Source organism: Rhea americana, unplaced genomic scaffold (genome assembly GCF_003343005.1).
Source record: "Rhea americana isolate MKP2758 unplaced genomic scaffold, rheAme1 scaffold_337, whole genome shotgun sequence".
NCBI lineage: Eukaryota > Metazoa > Chordata > Aves > Rheiformes > Rheidae > Rhea > Rhea americana.
In genome coordinates, this window is record NW_028186465.1 from 16,605 (window position 1) to 36,114 (window position 19,510).

Sequence of the window (19,510 nt, forward strand, 5' to 3'; positions counted from 1 at the left end):
TTTTCTTTGCCTTTTAATTATGCTCTGCTCTGTCAGCAAAGTTGGTGTCCTTCTCGTAAGCCTCATTTTGTGCCCCTTCCAGCACACTGGGTCAACATWGAGCTARTATTGAAGAAACTGTAAATGTAACYRTTGGTTACYCAAGTTCCCTTTTGCTTTCTCCAAGGGATTGCCACGTCTGCTGGAACAAAGGTGTGGAGCAGGGCCACGCTGGCTGGCTWTTTGATGAACATGAGTTCACTGTCCTTCATGCCAGAATGAACTGTAATACAGACTCACGTGTATAGTTAGTTGAACCCAGATGGAGCATAAGTTTAACAGAGCAAGTTCAGGATTCATGTGTGCATRTGGACAAGGCCATAGGATACAATCAGAATACAGCTAAAGAATAATAAAAGCTGTTGTGAAGCTCTATTTGTAAATTACTCTCCTTTCCCAAAACTCCAGGATACCCAGATTGCTCCAAAATGGTACCTTAAGAGAGAATACTCTGGGGAACGTCACCTTTYCCTGTTCTTAGTATTCTAAAAAAAAGAACAAATCTAAGACTCATTTGTGAAATAGTACATACATACTGTCATTTATTGGGTATAATAAGCATAATAAAACGATTTGTGATAGATTTCTTCCTGATTAGRTAACATTATATAAAGAATTGCAAGCCATTTTATACAAACTACTTTCCCGACTCTATTTTATTTTCATTTCTTTCCAAATAGGAAACATCTTCTTAATGTGTTTGAAAGCTATTCTCTGGTGTGTATACACTGCACATTGGTCTGACATACTCATGTTTATTGATTAAAGTTAAAAGTGACTCCCTAGAAGTGAACGGAACTAATTGCTGGAAAAAAAGATTAAATCCTGTTCCTTTACTAATTTTAGATACTGAAAGCTTATTAAAATATTTTTCTACYCCTTATTCTTTGCAGTAAAGAACATTTGGTATGGCCCTTTACATAAAGTACAGATTACTGAAAAATTGGAGATGAGTTACAAGGTAATAAGCCTCTCTAGCTAACGATTTCAATGGGACTTCCTTTTACACATAGCAGAATTATCTATCTTGTTCACTTAGCAGAAGGAATAGAACATTTTAAAGTTAGGCTATGCAAGGCAGAAAGCAGTACTATCTTGAGTGTACTTTATTGCTTGCAATTTACTAAGGCTTGCAGCACTGTGGAGTATAAGATAAGATACTGTATGATGTGGTTTCTTCTCACTATGAGTCTTTGTATGAGATGGTAGGGCATATCTGTGCATTTTACAGCTATGTATTAAAATATATACTTAAAGYTCTCTGTTCTTAAAGTACTTACAAACAGCAAACTAATGAAAAAGAGGCCTTTGCATAGATGTTTCATATCTAAATTCAAACTTCTATGGTAGCTGCTACCTATTTCTACACCTAATGTGTTCCTAGATGGCTGAGGGGAATCATCCATCTCTTTAARTCCTTCCTGACCCTTTCAGGCTGGATAAAAGAGCTGGAATAGTATAAAGGAGATTTTAAAGCCACAGATTTTGATACAATGGATTAAAAGGCAGATGCCCATGAAGGACACACCTGGAGCCCGTTCAACCCAGATCTGTACTGTGYAGGGATGGCTTGAAATCTCCTCTCTTTTGGCCCGGTCTGGGCTGGCTCCAGTAGTGACATGCGAGGATTTTTAAGGATGCCTGGGTTACTGATGGTTCTTGCTCATATTCTAACAGACGGATAAAAGTTGGGGTGCTGGCTTTGGTGGGGGCAAGGGAGGTTTCTCTCTGCCTTATCTTACCCTGTGCCTGTACCTTAAATTATTGAAGGAAAACAGGAAGCAAAGCTATGAAGTGCTGKCTGACTAGTTTACCTAACTTACTACTTCAGCAGTCAATGAATGAAGATACTTGGCTCCTGAAAAACATGTAAAATCTTCAGGTTAAAGTAAACTGATATGTACAAAATAGGACTATTGTAARCTGCTTTGCTTCAGGCAGATGATATATGTTGTTTGGTTTAATGAAGATTTTAAAAACTTTTCTGAATTCAGAAATACAAATGCGTGTAATAAAAATCAGAATCCATATACACCCTCACTAATGGGCATGAATGAGGAAACACAAGGTTTTTAATTGTTTAGACTTAATCTAATCAACCCACCTCAGATATGAAGGTCCAGAATAGAGTAGATAACTTTATTGTAAAATGCCAGTACTGTTTCTATACATACATTTAAAAAGTTTCCAGTTTTTTCTACTAACATCGAATGATGATATTCTGGAAAATTTAGATGATCTGTCAGATATTTTTGGAACATAAATGCATTTTTCCTGGTGTTTACGGGGAAGAGTAAAAATATGTGGGCTTCACATTACCCAAGACTTGATCTTCATAGTTAGGAAGGCAGCAGAAGAAGAATCCCAAGCATATTTCCATAATGGCAGTGGTCCAGCCAAAGCCATAGGCCCAGCTGAACATATTGATTCCTGTCATTTCAATCTCAGTTGAGAACTTTACAGGATAAATGACCAGGCCCATGATGGAGAACATAGCTGAAGAAACAGGAGAAAAAGAATGATTAAGCTAGTACCCATCATATTGCTGGCCTCCATAATACCTATAGCTAAAACCACCCATGGTCTGGAGGATTTGAAAATTGATCTATGGTCATGATAGACTTTATATTATTTTTCATAGGGAGTTCAAGTATGTAGAGACACTAGAACGAGGTATAGAATCAACTGAGGGAGATATTGGTTCTGATTCCCTGTATAAGTAAACTTTACTTCATATATTGTCTTACCAGCGACAAAAAGCAAGCCGCCAATCCCTCTTATGAAGTTGAATCGGAGTGTATCAATGGCAAATGCTATGATGGCCAGAGCAAAGCAGATGACTAGAAGTATAAAGCCAACAAGGTATGTGGCAGCAGCAGCTCTTCCCCAAGCTGAAATCAAAAGAAAGATATATTAGAAAGACAATATATATATATATATATATATATATATATATATATATATATCTTGCAGTGTTTCTGGCCTATAATGAAAGGCTTGTTTTAAATAAATGTGAAAAGAAGGTTAACTCTCATGAAGCAAAGCATGGTAGATTTCTTGTATAGTGTGAGTGTTTCTGTTTCACAATAAATCATTCATTAAGTGCAGAATGCTTAAAAACATCAGGTCTGACCTCTCATATAGAATGCGATAAGACTTTCATGCAAGGTTCCTGTTTAGATTTAACTATTAAGACTGGAGATAAAAATGACTTTAGAAAAGTAATGATAGGTACTTCAATAACAAATGTCATTACCTCAAYAGATGCTATAAAACTAGAATCATTTTGCATAGACAGGAAGAATTAAATTGTCCCTGAAACTAATTAAATTCTTCCTTAAAAAAATATCAAAAAGTGTTCATACAAGCACTACCACTCAGGCATGCAAATTTAAAAGCATGGTGATACTGTACTAATATCAACATTCGACGATTCCTGACTTAGTACCTTTTGTGTTTTGGATTATAGATCTGTATCCTAAATGGCGGAAAAGATTTACAGTCTATTTTGTAGGGAAATTCGACTTCTGCTTTTGATCCAAAGTCAGATCTGTTTTATTCTGAAAACTTATTCAGGATATTAATACTTCAGTTTTCAAATTAGATAACTTTATGTTATGACATGCCACACTGTTAAGCAAATGTGTTGCCATAGCAACTGAAAATATTATTATTTATTTATTGTTTTAAGTATTTAGGAGCAACTACTTCTCAGAGGTCAAAGTAGCTGCTCTCAGTGTAAAAAAGCCCCATGTGACACTTGTTAAATTGTGCATGTAGATGGAGTAGGCAGTTGAAGTCTGCTGGGCATTTACAGGCTTCACCTCCTCGCCTACACTACGTATTTCTAAGATGTTGGCTTCTAATCAACTCCACACAGCATTAGTGCTGTAAAATTACCACAGCCCAAACAACCAYGAGGATAATTATAACCAAATTTAAAAGTAGTGCACGCTGTTCAGTGAAAGTTCCTTCTGGAACTCAGTGACTTGTGACTTCTGATATTTAATAACTTGCAAATGTATTTGCTTCAATCACAAGAGCTAACCCCCTCAGTCTCTCTGRGCCCAAGCTGAGGCCTTGCTGGCCACACTCTCGATATATGCCCTGTCTACACTGCTTGGCCTTTCTGCATGGGGAACACACACTGCCCACTGAGCAGACGGCACTGGACAGACACATAGAGGGAAGTAGCCAAGTTCACTAAAGAGCTTTTATTTATTCCACTTTCTCAGACACCTATCTTCTGCTTCCGTGACCCATATATACTTTATCGCTTGCCTGTCTGTGCAGGTAGGACCAGAAAATGGTCTTCATTCCAGCACCTTTTTCCTGCTGCTGTAGTAGCCCAAGGCATCRAGAACAGTCACCCACACCAGAGCATGTGAGCAATAAAAAGCCAAGTGCCCTGCCTTTCCCCTCCCAGCATAAAAGCCTTCTGGGCTCTGACACTATCCTGTCCTTGATGGGTGACACCTCTGTGCTCGACCTCTCTTCCCCCAGGCTCCACATCAAGGCAGCTATTAGACTAGAGAAACAGTCACAGTTTCCCAGCTGTCCTTTCCCTACCATCAGCCCATCAAAATGAATTTCCCATTTTGTTYACTCTTCACTCATCTCCCCTTGCTTTATGAACCCTGCTCTATTTCAATTATTTCACTGTAATTTCAATTTTATCTAGTGTCTTTCTTCCTTATGCCAAAATCTCTGTCTGCTCTAGGCCTTTCCAGCCCTATTGCCTATCCTACAAACAGTTGCCTACAAGGAGTCTGAAAGGGAGGGCAGAGACATGCTTATATCTCAGCCTGTAGTCCAGTATTTTAGCCTAAACTCTTCATTGGGAATTTACACAAGGCTCAGAGGTAGAACATGTAATGTGCCRACACTCAGCCCGGTATGGGAAGGGGCCATCTCAGGCAAGCTATCAAAGAAGGCAGTCAAGAAGAGAATGTTCTCATACTACACAGCTCAATTTAACCAGTTTAGGCTGCTCCTATTCCCAGCCTCTCTACCATCCTGCTAAAATAAATAAATAAATAAATAAAATAAAAGACACCTAAGTGTAACCTGTCCCATGCTGGAAGTGCTGAGGAACGATGACCTCACTGCTCTCTGCTGCAAGAGTTACAGCTTCTGGCAGCAGGGTGAAATCCAAAGAAGTTCTGGAAGTGACGTGTAGTGTTAGGGGCACACCTGGCTGGGACAGCAGAAATCCTGGGCCCAGTCCCCCAGGGCAACAGGCTGTCCTTTCCCAAAACAAATCCAGAAGGCAACTGCCTGGCAGCACCRAGATATGAACAAGACCTGATGGTGTAGCTTCAGCTACTGCCACCATCACTTTGGTGGGTCATCTGCCAAAGTACAGTYGAACTTTCCAAGAAGAGCTGATAGTACAGTGGATAGGAAAGTCACCTGGGCCAGGGCTTCAGAGGGTGCTGGGTGGCTGCAGCAGGTACTGGCCCACTCTGCCATCTGCCTTCACCACCAGGCCCGCCTGGGTGTTTTTCCCTAAGCAGTGTTACAAGTGCTCTGACAGCATGAAAGCATGTTTGAGGTACTCCCAGCCTGCAGGGCACTGGGCGGCAAGAAGAAACTTGTTGGCTGAAGGATGCTTACATCTTTAAGATGCACTGCTTAATCATGTAAATGCCAATTTTGTAACTCACACTTCCACAAAAAATAAAAAACTTATCTCAGTTTTGGAAGAATGCAAATACACAGCTCCAAATAAGGCAATAGGAGGTGTAGAGGAGACAGTATCTACTTTTATTTGAGGAATGCTATCTGAACTTCATTTGTTCTTTACAAAAAGTAGTGGTTTGCAGTAGCTAAGACCACAGTGCACAAACACTTTACCTCCCTAAGATACAAGGTAGCAAAATCTTTGTGTAGAAATAATTGGAACTGTCTCTGCACCCAAGACATTTATTTTTTCCTTGTGACAGTAGGAAAACTAGAGTAGCTTAGCATCTTTTTCTAGTATAACTAATACTTGACTTTTTAAAAATGCCCAAACTAGAAGAGTTAAATCGGTCATAAAACACGGATCCMATGGAAGGACAAATAGCTCCAGCCATTACAACTGCAAATGTCTTCTTTATCTCCAAAGAAGACTTCTCTAAGTCCTGACACAGAGTCCTAGTGGCRATGAGAAGCACCTCCCTTCCAAAGGGCTCTTTCTCCAAATGTTGCAAAATGCTTTGTTAAAWATACTGTTCAAGAATAGATGTTTTATTAGGAAATACTTTTTAGTGTTCTTCATGAGGTGATTTAATTGTGAGTGGCAAATCTAGTCCCAAATCTTTTTTTGTTTTGCATTGATTTTTGCTTTAACATCCAGTTGAAACATAAATAAATTATTGTAACTGCAAACCTTTTCCTGTAAGAATGTGAATGCCAGGCCAAAAAATTATCACAGGTGTCTCACAAGCTCAGTGTACACTTGCCAGTAGAGAGAAAACAATTGAAAACAGACAGGGTCCAGTCCACCTTTCATAAAATGGAAAACAGAAACAAAAGGAGCAGCAGATTCCAGGACACCAAGTTGAGTCGGTGAAAATATACAGCAATTTGTGAGATCTGCTTTCTCAGCCCCCATAAATGCAGTGATATTTTGGCTGTTTAGTGGTTTAAATGTGCTTGTTAGAACAGAAAGGTGCGTTTATGTGAGAATGTCCTTGAATATCAGCAGGATCCTGTAACACTTGCATGTTAGCTCTGTTTCTTCCTTTTCCCCCCTCCCCTATCAGCTGAAAGAATGCCAATGAGTATCATTAGAAGGTTGGTAGGAAGCTACGTATCGTACTCCCTTCAAAACTCCTCCTAGCTGGCAATTTTCTGAGCAGCTTTGTCTGAAAAAAAAAAGGCCTTGCCATCCGAGCAAAAGGAATCTACGTTTTCMTGCCTACCTCACGCAGAGCAAGGAGAATGCCCTTATTTGCCTTGCTTTCTAAATAACTTSGTAGCAATCCGTGAGAGTGCGAACCATCCAGAGTGAATCAATCAACGCAGGACTCCCGGAAAACAGCGTCTGGCCACGACAACACGCCGCCGTGTACCAAGACTCTTGAGCTATTTCAGGTGCCAGAAGGAGTCTGCCCATGCCAGGACACAGCTCATGGTAACTTTTGAACAGGATAATTAGCTGAGACAGAGCACAATAATAATGCAGCTTTATTACTGTGCTATTAAAATTAGCTTATTTCAGAGATAGCRTGACTGCACCATCTACACATCCTCTGAACACCCTACTGCTGACTGCGGCCATATGGAAGCTGACAGACTTTATTAGAGATCCAGTACTAGGACTGTCTCCAAGTTCCTGCCTTCCTGGTCTTACTCCCTCATACCTATTCCAGCTTGCAACAGCATGTGCACTGTTTGTGCTTCATACACAGGGAAACAAACTCACTTGCTCAGCAGTTAAGTTGAGCCAAAACTTTGAACAGCCAGATCTACTCTTTTCCTAGCCTGCCATATATTCAGTGTTCCAAATAGTGCTTTAAAAAAAAGGAGCAGTAATGCACTGGAAATAGAATATGAAGTCCCCTTCCCTCTATGATAAACAGGCACTTCTCTGTTTCYAGTGCACTTGGTTCAAAATATGGGAAAATATTCATATATGACATTCTTATGTCTTTCCTAATCTGGTACCCTCAAACCGCATGARCTACTGGGTTTCTCTGTTTGAGCCACATTTTCTGAAAGGAACCCCAGAGAGTTTAGAAGTACTTCTCCTGGTATAATCGATAAGAATATGCTTCTTCAAATTTTCTTCATGACTTGGAGCTAAATATGCAACCACCACTGAAAAGAAAAATAAATGAATTATTGTCAGCTYAAAGACATCAGCAGTTCTCTATGTTCTTGCCACCTGATCATTTTAACACGTCAGTCAGTGAACTGAACTGCTCAGCGAATTCAGGAAGGATAGTGTTAACTCAGAAGAAACAGAGGGAATAGGTCAAAGAAAATGCAAAATTGCATTGAAAACAGAATAATATTTCACTCAGTTATCCTTTACATCACAAAGGGAAAGAAACAAAAATCCCACAGTTCCAGCTCCAGTCTTAGTCATATAGCAGTTCTTCTGAGAACTTAGACCTGCCATAGCAGTGATTCATTTCTGTGTTGTACTTAATGAGAATGTTTCTAGTCCAAGTTTGGAGAGCTCAACCTGTTTTATGCCGCTCTGATTAAAGGGAAAGAGCATTATTTTGGAAACAAACCTGAACTCACTCAACTTAGATTTCTCCACCATTTCTTCATCAGGGTGTGGTGAACTCTGTAGAGCACATGCTACACTTTGAAAAGGTAGCGCTTTGGCCAGATTTCATTCATTTTCAACATTTCATTTTGTTTTGTTCTCCTAGAGAAAGTTTCTATGTGAAAGTGAACTTATCTGCAGAAAAATGAGCTTTGAATTTGTGAATGTTTTTGCAGTAGGGTCTTGGGTTTATTGTCATAGGAAGAATAAATCAGACTGGAAGTGTTTCCCCTAATTTATATCTCCTTAGCTTGAATCTTAAGTCCAAGTTGGATGACCCATCCAGCTCATTAAGCCACAGCTCATTTTAGCAGCTGAAGYGTATATGCAGGTGTATATGCAATATATACACCTCCACTGCCATTCAGCTGTGGAACAGGATCTGGTGAGTGACATGGCCAGGATTTCCTGTGTTCCGTGTGTGACATTGGACAGTGCAAAATCTCATCTTACGAAAATCATGATTCCGTATGAGGTATTTCTGTGCTCTTTTTGAAAGCAAGTTAACATTAAAAATCTCTGCAAGTGTTTGCTGATCATAACAGCTGACATTGTGAAACCAGTGTGTGTGTTTGTATACAGACAAAATAAATCAGAACCTATTAAAAGCAGTTTCTTATGAATAATCTGTATGAACAGACTGAAAGCTATTGACTGAAAATAATTTCAAAGGAAGGCCATACAAATGAAGAAAATTGCATTTTAGTCATGGGTAATTTATGAACAGAATAAAATGGAGGAGAAAAAAAGGGATAATTGGATGTATATTRTTCTCCAAGCTATCCTTCAGTGCTCCTCATGATATCTGGATCATTCGCAAAACAACTATATTTTCTGAAGGTTTTCTGAATATTTTTCCCTCAGGAGGTCAATAAGGTCAATAGTGGATGTTTTTCWTGGATTTGGGTAATTTTATTTCATTCAGAGCACAATACAAAATAAGCATTTTTGATTTTGCTGTTTGACATCTTTTCTTTTTCTTTCTTTCCTTTTTTCTTTTCTTCTTTTTTTGGTAACTCTGCTTCCTTTGCCGTAGCATTGCTTCTTCAGAATTTATTGGCAGTTAACATGGATTTTTCATGCCATAACAGAATATTAGCTCACAGCATGAAACCATTTTCATGTGAGCAGGAACCAGCTTGTTAGCTTGCCACTGCTTAAGAGACACCAATGGAAGCAGAGAACAACCTATTTAGGTTCACAGCAAGATGATATCATTGCAAAAGCTTCTCAGTGATTAATAGTAGGTCTCACGTAAAACAAGAAAGAATTAGGACTTCCAATTACCCTACAATGGAATCTTTAAATGACAGCAAACTGGAAAAGAATCTTTATGTATAGATCGTCTATCGGTAAAACGCTATTATATGAACAGAGAGCAGTGTCTTGAAGTGGCTTAATGCTAAGTTAATAGTTCAGTTTGGTTTGGTGGACTTTGTAATAAATATTTCCCATTTAAAGCAAGCAGCCTATAATTCCCAATCACTGGCTTGAGTCGCAAGCATATAGAGGGAAGGTCTACATCTGAGGCTTTACATACTTCTGAAAACTTCTTCTTTTACTGAGGTGAGCAATTCAACTTTGGAACTATTCTGTCATGAATCTAGGGGGAGAAGCAGTTATACCTCGAGGGAGTGGTTACGTTTCATCTCATTGTAAGCCCTAGACATGTACACACTTGACTTAGAAGTTGTCTGCCACAAATCTTGTGTCAATAAGGGCTCCTTCTTGATGCTTACTTAGCACTAGGAAGGTAGAAGTAGCAGAGGGTGTACAGCCATCACCAAAGGGAGTAGCAAGGGAGTAAGTTAGCTATTAAAAATAATACACAGTGTCTCAAAATTAGAGGTTGAATCACTAGAAAGCCAGAGTCCTATCTCACATTATCCTCAGAAGATGCATACATYCAAAGCATAAAAGATAAAACCTTAGTTTTATACACTTTTATGCTGTAACATTTTTTCCTCCTTTTTTTCCTATTTATTTTCCTATTTATTTTTAAATGAATCAAGCTGACTTCCACTTGGACATGTGCATGGTGGGGGAGAGAAGGCAAGATAAACAAAACAGGTGAAGTATTGATAAATCAGTATATATACGCAGTGCCAGTTAGTCAGAGAGTGGCATGATGCTAGTCCCAAGCTAAAAATGGATTAAAAAATATAGTGTGATTTAGACAGAATAGACTTGTATGATAATGCAGACTATGAACTGGGGCTTTTAATCAAAGTACCACAGTGGAACCTTTCCAAAAAGCTCTTTTTATGTTTTATTTTCCTAAGGTCATTTGAGGCTGAAGAACACTGCATTTACATTTCATTTCCATATGCACTAAGTGTTGCTCTCCTCACTATTGATCTGCAATTTTCATGTTGTGAGCAAACTTTGCTCTGAAACCTTGCCAAAACTCACCTTTTGTACTAGGGAGTTTCCTCTCATAGAGAGCAGCTGTAAATCTAGATCTAATTTTCTGGTAGAAGCAAAATTTTACAATTTGAAAAGCAAAAAGAGAAAAAATTCCATCTAAACAGAAGTGGTACTTTGAGTTCAGAAAATATCTCTTGCAAACCCTCCCTAATCTTCTTGTGAATGAGAAAGCAAGCTTTGGTGATGCATCTTAAAAGTCTTCATTGCTGGCTGCTTATTACTGATAGGGTTGTTAATGAACAAATGGGAACTGCACAGAAACTTCCTATATTTGAGTCCAGATTTATGAATAATATGCATATTCAACATAACAGGTGACATTATATGCATTCAGGTGCAGATTAGCACTTCAGCAGAAACGTTTGTGATCTGAAGTGTTAGTACCAGTAGAAGAAAGCCAGAAAACTTTGGGCCATATTCTGCCAAGCTGGCTCCATAAACTAGCTTGAATTCCTTGAATTTGTGACTGATGAGACGTCTTGTAATAATACCTGACAAAGAAGAAACACAACATTCTAATTTCCAGTCAATGTCTTCAAAATTGCTCAGAACGATAAAAGCTGTCAGTGAGAAGTGATACAGAAATGCAAAAGAACACAATTTTTTAAGAGTTCTGTTTCTTTTCCCAAGTAGCTGCTTTCCTGCTTAAATATTTTGACTATTTAACCCTACGGTGTAATTCAAAATTGATTTTACAGCCTTTATCACAGTTCACACTAAAGAAAGACTATTATAGTCCTATTGTACAAGATTATCTTAATAAGCTATAGAAAGACATGAGATGAAGAGAAATGAGAATTCAGCCACAAATTTTCAGAAATCTTCAGCAGAGATACCTTCTCTGTAGGAAAGGTTTGAAAAATAACTGAACGGTATACACGCAAGGACTTACAGCCCTGACAATGCAAAGCACAGGGGATCTTTGCAAAGTCCTCAGCACCAGCAGTTCACATCATTTGATGGGGAGATGAGAACCCTTCATGATTGCCATTTTTCCACCTAGTTTAACTGCAGTTATTAAAGGAGAGGTTGGATAATAAACAGAGGATGCCATTTGCAATTGCTGCAGAGTTAATTACTGAAGAGCATAACCATTATTTAGAAAAGAGTCTGATTAAATGAATCTGCCACTAAACATATAAAAGGACAAACCCTAAAATTACAAGGGAAAGCAAGTAATTGCAGAGGAATGAAAATTGCCATGCTAGTTAAATGCTCTGGGCTTGATTCTCTTCTCTTGCACCTATATAGTAACAATGGAATCTCTCCTACAAGCAGGAGGAAAATCAAGTTTGTTCTTTCTTTCTTTCTTGCATCAGATTTTCCTAAATATGCCATTGCTGTGATATTTTCATCACCACAATTTAAAACATTTAATAGAGCCCGTATTTTTTAGCATTCTAAGTTTTAGTTATTGAATTATTAATCTTGTAATCCTATTTTTCACTGGTTAGTCTTAGATAATGTTACACTTTTCGGAGACTGGTGACTTAGGAAAAGACATGCTCCAGCATACAGGGTCATTAAAACTACCAGAATTCACTATATATATATGTGTGTGCGTGTGTGTATGTGTGTCTGTGTGTGTGTATGTATGTAATGTACATATGTATGTGTGTAATGTACGTATGTATGTATGTATATATAATTGTTTCACGTTCTGAATGCAGTATGAACAGGACAAAGTTTTCATTTTCAGCTCATTCTGCATAAAAAGAGTCAAGGATTTGCCCTTTGGTTAAGGTAAAAGACAGAACATGGAGCTGGGCTCCATTCTGGACTCTTTCACAAGCTTTCTGGGCTAGCTAGAAATTACCCTTGCCTTTGCTTTTTGGCTGTAAAGAAACAAACTGTTCCAAACCTACCCAAACATTACCAAACTCTAGGGAAGCTGAAGTGCAGAACATTCACTTTAGGGAAAGTCTACAGTAATATCCCTGAACCTTGAACCAGTCTTGGCTTCAAAAGTAGTTACTTATTGTTCCGTGTTTATTCCCTCATGCAGACACCCTTATACCCAGAGGATGATTGGGGAAAGCCTCGTTCTCCTCCCAGGCCCTGGAGAGAGAGGCCGTTCCCAGCCTGGCCCTCTGGAAGAATTGCTGCGTCATTCTGCTCCTGGCTCTTGTTTGAACCAAATGGAAGTGAAGGCTCTCCCGTGCCAGGGATTGGCTGCTGATGGGAACACAGGGGAAGGGAAAACCATCCTATGTAGGCAGCGCAGGCCATGAGCCTCGGTGCCTGAGCTGTCTTGTGCCCTGGGTGTGATGAGTCTGACCAATAAAGTTAATTCTCCCGCAGGAGAGCTGTGGGGTGGCAGTCCTAGGCCATTACGTGCCATACCASTAAAGGTCCTTCGCTGCTCAGAGACTGCTCCTAGCCTGGTTGTCTACCACTCTGTTGCATCATTAGCTGGGGATCTTTGTCAGGTGATTTCCCTTCAATGCCTATTACCTCCAGAATCAATCAGTGGTGCTTCATCATAGTAAAAGATTCCTTGTACCCAAGCGCCCAATATAGACAGATAAGGAGAAAATCTACTCATCGGTGGGGTACTTACGAGATTAAAGTAGAATCTTTCTTTCTCTAAGAAGATATTACCTTTTGCAGCATTTCCCTCATTCACTTATGCTGTAGACATACTCAGCTACTGCCATACTAGAGCTCACAGTCTTCCCATTATAATCATACTATATTGCCATCCTATCTTGTAATATTACATTAACATTTATGGACAAAATAAAACGGGAATTAGCTAAAACATAGTTGCTTAGTATTTGCCTGGAAGACAAGGTGCAATAAGGTTTCCTTGACAAACCTAAAAGCATTTCCAGATGAGAAAAACATTCATCTCCCCGCTACTCTCCATAGGCAATAAATTCTCCTAGGATAAGACCAATATTAAATACTATGATGTGAAAATAACTGAATATCTGGATTCCACCTGTCATGTACCCCTTTTTTTTCCCCAAGATTTCTATTTGTATCATGCAAATGAGCTCACCACTTCAACCTAAATTTAGAGCTTTGAGCTTGCAGTTGCATCAAAGGAAGCATCTGTGCGTGGATGAGCTGCAGGGCCAGGTGCAATGTAAGAGAGGATAAGGGTACTCATGAATTTTTCATTTTATTGTGCACCACATTAGGACTAATAACACAAAATCAGTCATTTTCTACCAACCAAGAACATGCAAGTTTAAACATCTTCAAAGCCTGTAGTGGGATAAATTGCACATTGAAAAAGTGTCTCAGATCTGTCAGACACGCCTTGTTCAGGAGACGTCATATAGTCAAAAAAATCAAGAAAAACAAAGGAGTGTTTTGCCAGCTTCACAAAGGGATATAATCTATGCATTTTCTTGRCAAGTTCAGCCATGTCCCAGATACATTTCATACTGTGCTCATTATCTATTCATGAAGTCTTGGTAATAGTTCAAGCACTCTATAAGCTGAAGATCTTTATTTGTTTCAAGTGGCATAACATTGTAGAGCTACAGGTTTCATCTCTCAGACCCTCATCCTGAACTTCATTCATTTTTCTTAAGTGTCCTGATGCACTAGATTTTCTTTCCTATGACGTTTTAATTACTGAGCTAAATATGCTTGAAAAGCAAAAAACTTCTGCTAAAGTCTRGATGAGCGTCATATGGTTAACCAAGAAGACCTGAGCTTGGAGAAGATAACAGAGCACAGAAACCCTTTTTTCCACTTTCCATAGAGCTTATAAACTTTGCAAAAGCCCTAGGGTGTGTAGATGCTCTCATGAAAGATGACTGCACCAGTCATTCTTCTGGCTTTTCAAAAAAATGTATGGGCCTTTGTGAGCTTTGAATTTTGTCATTTTAAGAAACTATTCAGCAGATTCATGACTCCACTGATGCARTCAGTGAAACATTCAAACTTCTTCCCCTCCAATCCAGGATATCAGATTTTTTTTGTCTACTGTCTGTAAATACATATATGTTAAGCTGAAGAGCTGAGATTCAAGGGGAATTACAAACTTTGCAAATTATAGTATGATATAGATAGCTGTAATGAATTAAGATTTTTGTACCGTCTAAGTCATGTTGAGAACATTCAATGGCAGTCGCAGAGGTATACATGCATACTTTGTATGTCAGTGAAACCAGTGTCATGGGAGCACTGAACTGCAGAGCCCACATAACCTGTAAAAGATTAGGCAGGGCAGCTGGGGTCARATCGCAGAGGAAAGGATATGGCAACTGTGGAATAGAGGAGGGAAAGAAAGAGCTCATCACGCAGTAAAAGCATAAAATATTTCTGTCCTTACTGATGACATYGTATCTCATGCCACTGTGCTCAGGAAGGCATGTAATTACACTTCGTTTATTGTGCACTTTGTTATGCTTGGCCCAAGAGGAAGTTAAACATCTTACAAAACATGATGCTGAATTCTTGTTTTCTATGACTTTTTAGGAGCAGTGAGGATAAATGTAATCCTAAAAACAGTCTGCATCTACAAAAAACCTGGATTTCATCAGTTGGGCAGATAGAGTTAGACTTAATGCAAGRCTCATATGTGACAAGTGTGATGCTGTTGTGTGGCTTGGCCTTCTGAGTGGAATCCAAGACTAGTATCAGGCATCTGGACCCTGTATACAGCAAGATACAAGCCCTGGAAGAAAAATCCCAATCCTGTATCTATTGACCAAGGACAGAATAATAAGAAATACAGAGAACAGGGTTGGGTCTCTGCTTCTGGAGATAACGATTTTCCTAGAAATTACCTCCATCTCTCCGGGGCCCACAGCTCAGGACATCTCCTCAGAGACCACCACCTAGCAGGATGCCACTCTCTCATCCGAAAAACAGTTTATAAGCGCTCATTCTTCTTCCTTTTTTCTTAAGGGTACCTTGAAGCAGCAGAGAAAATAGTGCTTCCTGCCACCTCCATTGCTGACCACCTTAAGGTAACAGCTTTATGGCTGGTGCACTTGCCTGGAAAGGAAGAGACCTGGGTTCAGATTAACCTAGGGGCACTACCCAAGTCTTCCTGCGACAGGTCCTAACTACCCAGCGATAGGTGGGAAAGTCACAAGGCCAGAAGGAGAAAGCACAAGAAGAATTCCACTCTGCAGTGTAGAGCTGCAGATGCCCCACTCAGGTTGTGGGTGTAATGGGGAAGGGGGACCTACACCTACAAGGCTAGAAACAGTGGGGCAGGGACACRATTTTGCACCTTGCCAGTCAAGTCTACAGCACTCTTACATCTCTGGGGTTATCCATGCCTGCAGTGGCTGAGGTTTACACTGTGAAGGCTTAATCTAGCAGAGGCAGAAGCCTAGCAGTATAATCCGTAGACACTTGGACTGTGCACCATCACATATTCTCCTACCAGTCAAATAACTCGATTAGTCTCAGATATAGCCTCCTTTTCTGCCTAGGAATTTTGCCCAGGAGGATTCTGAGGATTTGCTCAGGATTTCTGGGTGTTGAGTAAACCTGAAGAGGTCAAATGCATACCCACTGAGAGCATACTGCAGTTACACAGCACATGAACAGCATTTCTGATGCTTCAGAAGCCAGGTGACTTTCTGGTGCATGCAACTTGAGAATTATTCTGCACGTGTGTACTAAGTCCAGCATCTTAGAAATGCTAGACATACAGTGCATGTGATTCATGGTAACCCCATATGTACTTTGGGAGAGAGTTTAAATAGAGGATTACCTGAATTTGTTCCTCCCTGCTTTTGTCTGTAGATGGTACCTATGGGAAAACTATGCATATGATTGCAGAAGAGTGAGGCAGGATAAGGAAGGAAGGGAGATGCTGAACAACCATGGAGGACCTGGAAACATTTGTATTACCAACAGAAGCGTGGTAAAACTTCTGAAGATTTTCTGTCCAGGTAACATTGACTTTTGTGATGCTAATAGTGCCTAACCAGAGATCAAGAGGAGGGCTCRCTTTTCATTGATGGGAATCAATGCCCTTTGCTAATCCAAAACAGAGAATGTCCCAGCCTTCTAGTCACTAAAGACTCCCAGCATGTCTATGAAGCTCTTTTATCCAGAGACATTTCCAGAGCTGTCAAGGTTCCAGCATTCAGAGGAAGACAAGGCCTACCTCATGCTCTCTGTACCCACAGCACACGTATGTATCTGCAACTCAGGATTGCAGTCTTTGTCCTGCTCACCAACTCTGCATACCAGATGCAGAAAATTGGCCTAATCTATGTACAGCCAAATTGCTGATGCAGGAGTTGTGAGGGCAAGACTGGGCACGATGCTGAAAGGAGCCAGTCTTGTCCTGGGAACCTACACTCAAAGGGACCTGCTATAACTAATTTGTTACAGCTAAACTTTGAGCATAGAAGGCAGAGTTTGACTATTGATGATAACTTTTCATGGATGATTTTGAAAAGCTGTAATAAATGGTCCCTGGGCTTGTTTCTGCAACTGCTTTTACATTGATTTTCCGCAAGTGCAGCTGAGATTCTGACCCTTAGAGAAAATCCTTTTTCCTTAGAATTTGAATTAGCATTATTATAAATCGTAAGAATGCTTGAACTTCCTTACTGGTTCAGATTAATAGTCCATTTCTCCCAATAACTTGTTTCAGATAGTGACCAGTCGCAGATATTTAGGAAAATACTGGGAAATAGGGCACATTTAGAGTGATCCTTCTCTTGGCCTACTTTCCCAGCCCATTTAAACTTTTTTCAAGCTGAAAGTTGCATCTGGCCCAACAAGTTTAACAGCACACTTAACCAACATTCAATACAAAAGAAATATTTTCTTCTTTTAAAAGCTTGTTTCATAATCACAAGAAGTTTCTTTCACACGACCCACCTGCCAGAGCAGTTTCAGAGCAGCATTCTGCAATCCAACAYTCCCTGAGGATATATTCATATCATCTTACACTTTACCTCCCAGTTTCTCACTGACACTCAGAAATGACTTACCGCACTAGTGCCAAGCTTACCGATGCAGCTTGCCATTGGACAGTTGTTCAGCAATAGCCATTAAATTTTGTACAGCAGCGATTATTGAGAAAAGGTTACTAGCTTCTTCTAAAGGAGGAAGGAAATATTTAATGCTGTAATGTTTTCTGCATTGGTACCTCACCACATGCATTTTTTGTGCCACAAATGTAATGCAACCCACCTTATAAATCACTACATTTCTTTTTTAATGRGGTGAAGACACTTTTCTTCTCCATTCTGTTTCTTAAAAGCCTTGATGTATTTCAGTGAGGATCCCTATTTTCCAGAATTTCTTATATAAAATTCAGATATTAGCAGGTATGTTTAGCAGGGCTGAGGGGACATGAGTACAGAGGTGTGACCCACTGCTTCAGAGACAGCACTCCTCCCCGCTCCCCACCCCCCACCATTGCAGACACTCACCATAATTCATGAGGGACTCGCACATCCATTCTCCACCTCCATTAGGTCTCCGACAGCTCTCCCATAACGATGCCTGATGCACATAGGGCAAGGTCTGTGATTCCAACCAGCCCCTGCCCGCTAGTGCGATGATACCAAAGATGACTCCTATGCCCAGGAGCAGAGGTAGGATCCATCTGCACCGTGTGTAGTCGAGACCGTACTTCACCATCTTCTGGGGCAGCCCGCAGGCTCACAGGAGGATGGCTTGGTGARAAGAGCTGCCTCTGCTACTGACTCAATGATGCAAAGCAAAGGGTGTTTTTGCAAAGCTCCTTAAAATGAGTGTGTGTATGCATGAGCCTGTGTGCGTGTCTTTGAGAAAAGCTTTTTAATCAGGACAGACATGGGAGGGAGGGAGCTCCACCTAGATTCAAATGAGTAAGAGCTGCAACTGAGTAATAACCAGTTGAGCTGGGGAGAAGTTGCAGGTTGGACTTATTTATCAGATCCTCTCTTCTCTGATGACTGGTAACAAATCAGGTGCTATTTACCCTCTGCATTTAACATTTCCCTTCTTCCACGCTCCATCAGAAGGACCATCTCACAGCAGATGTGTTTATAGCTTTGTATCATAAGGGGTTTGCATTGTAGCAGTCAAATACACAAGACAACCTAGGAATTTTTTGCATTGTAAATCTTTGCATTAGTGGCTGGTTGTTTCTGAAACTTGCCACCGGGAGCTTGAAAACTGCCTTTCTTGAACTCTATTTTTAAATGAAATGGTGTCTTATTTTTTATGATCGAAAAAAATCCTCAGGATACTATTAAGCAAAGACAATAAAGGATATGTGACAGCCCTCTCTCTTCTTTTTTGGATATAGCTGCAGGAAAAAGAAAAAAATCCCTACAAGTTATCATGAAAATACATCACGGTCTGGGTATAGCCTTTGTGGGAGAACGAAAACTGAGCTTTGATTTAGCTGTGCCTTAGGAACTCGCCCTGCATGTGGATGTGGCTAGATGTATGCTGCTCAGGGCCTGTCAGAGCCTGCCTGCGATGTGCTGTGAGGTGCAATGGAGACTACCATAACCTCCAGGGAATCCATGCAGCTGAGTGCTGTGCAGGTTTTYCTATCAGTCAACTCAGGAGCAGCATAGCCATGTTTGTATCACTCTACCTTTGAACTAATACRTGTTTCAACCAGGTATTTTGATGGGGTCCAGATGTCTTTAAATCTGGAGGCAGCTGCATCACTTGCAGACTGAAGACGGTTTCTGTGAAGGAAGGTTAGGCACAGAGGGAACCAAATATCCTCGTTTAGTCTCAGAGTTTTGCTGTAATATTGTAGCTTTCATGGTGAAATGTGACATTCATACTGAATTGAAAACTCCATTTTACAGAATTAATATTTATAAATGAAAAATG

The 19,510-nt window shown here is 40.0% G+C and overlaps 1 protein-coding gene across 1 annotated transcript; it reads right to left on the minus strand.

Annotated features, from left to right (window-relative positions):
- Positions 1-582: 582 nt before the first annotated feature.
- On the minus strand, positions 583-18,479 carry LOC146592306 (p53 apoptosis effector related to PMP-22-like). The gene is made up of 3 exons (XM_085311256.1): positions 18,103-18,479; positions 2,787-2,930; positions 583-2,535 (listed from the first exon to the last, which is right to left on the minus strand). Exons 1-3 carry the CDS (start codon positions 18,311-18,313, stop codon positions 2,321-2,323), a joined length of 570 nt encoding a protein of 189 aa, XP_085167382.1. The 5' UTR covers positions 18,314-18,479; the 3' UTR covers positions 583-2,320.
- Positions 18,480-19,510: the final 1,031 nt, after the last annotated feature.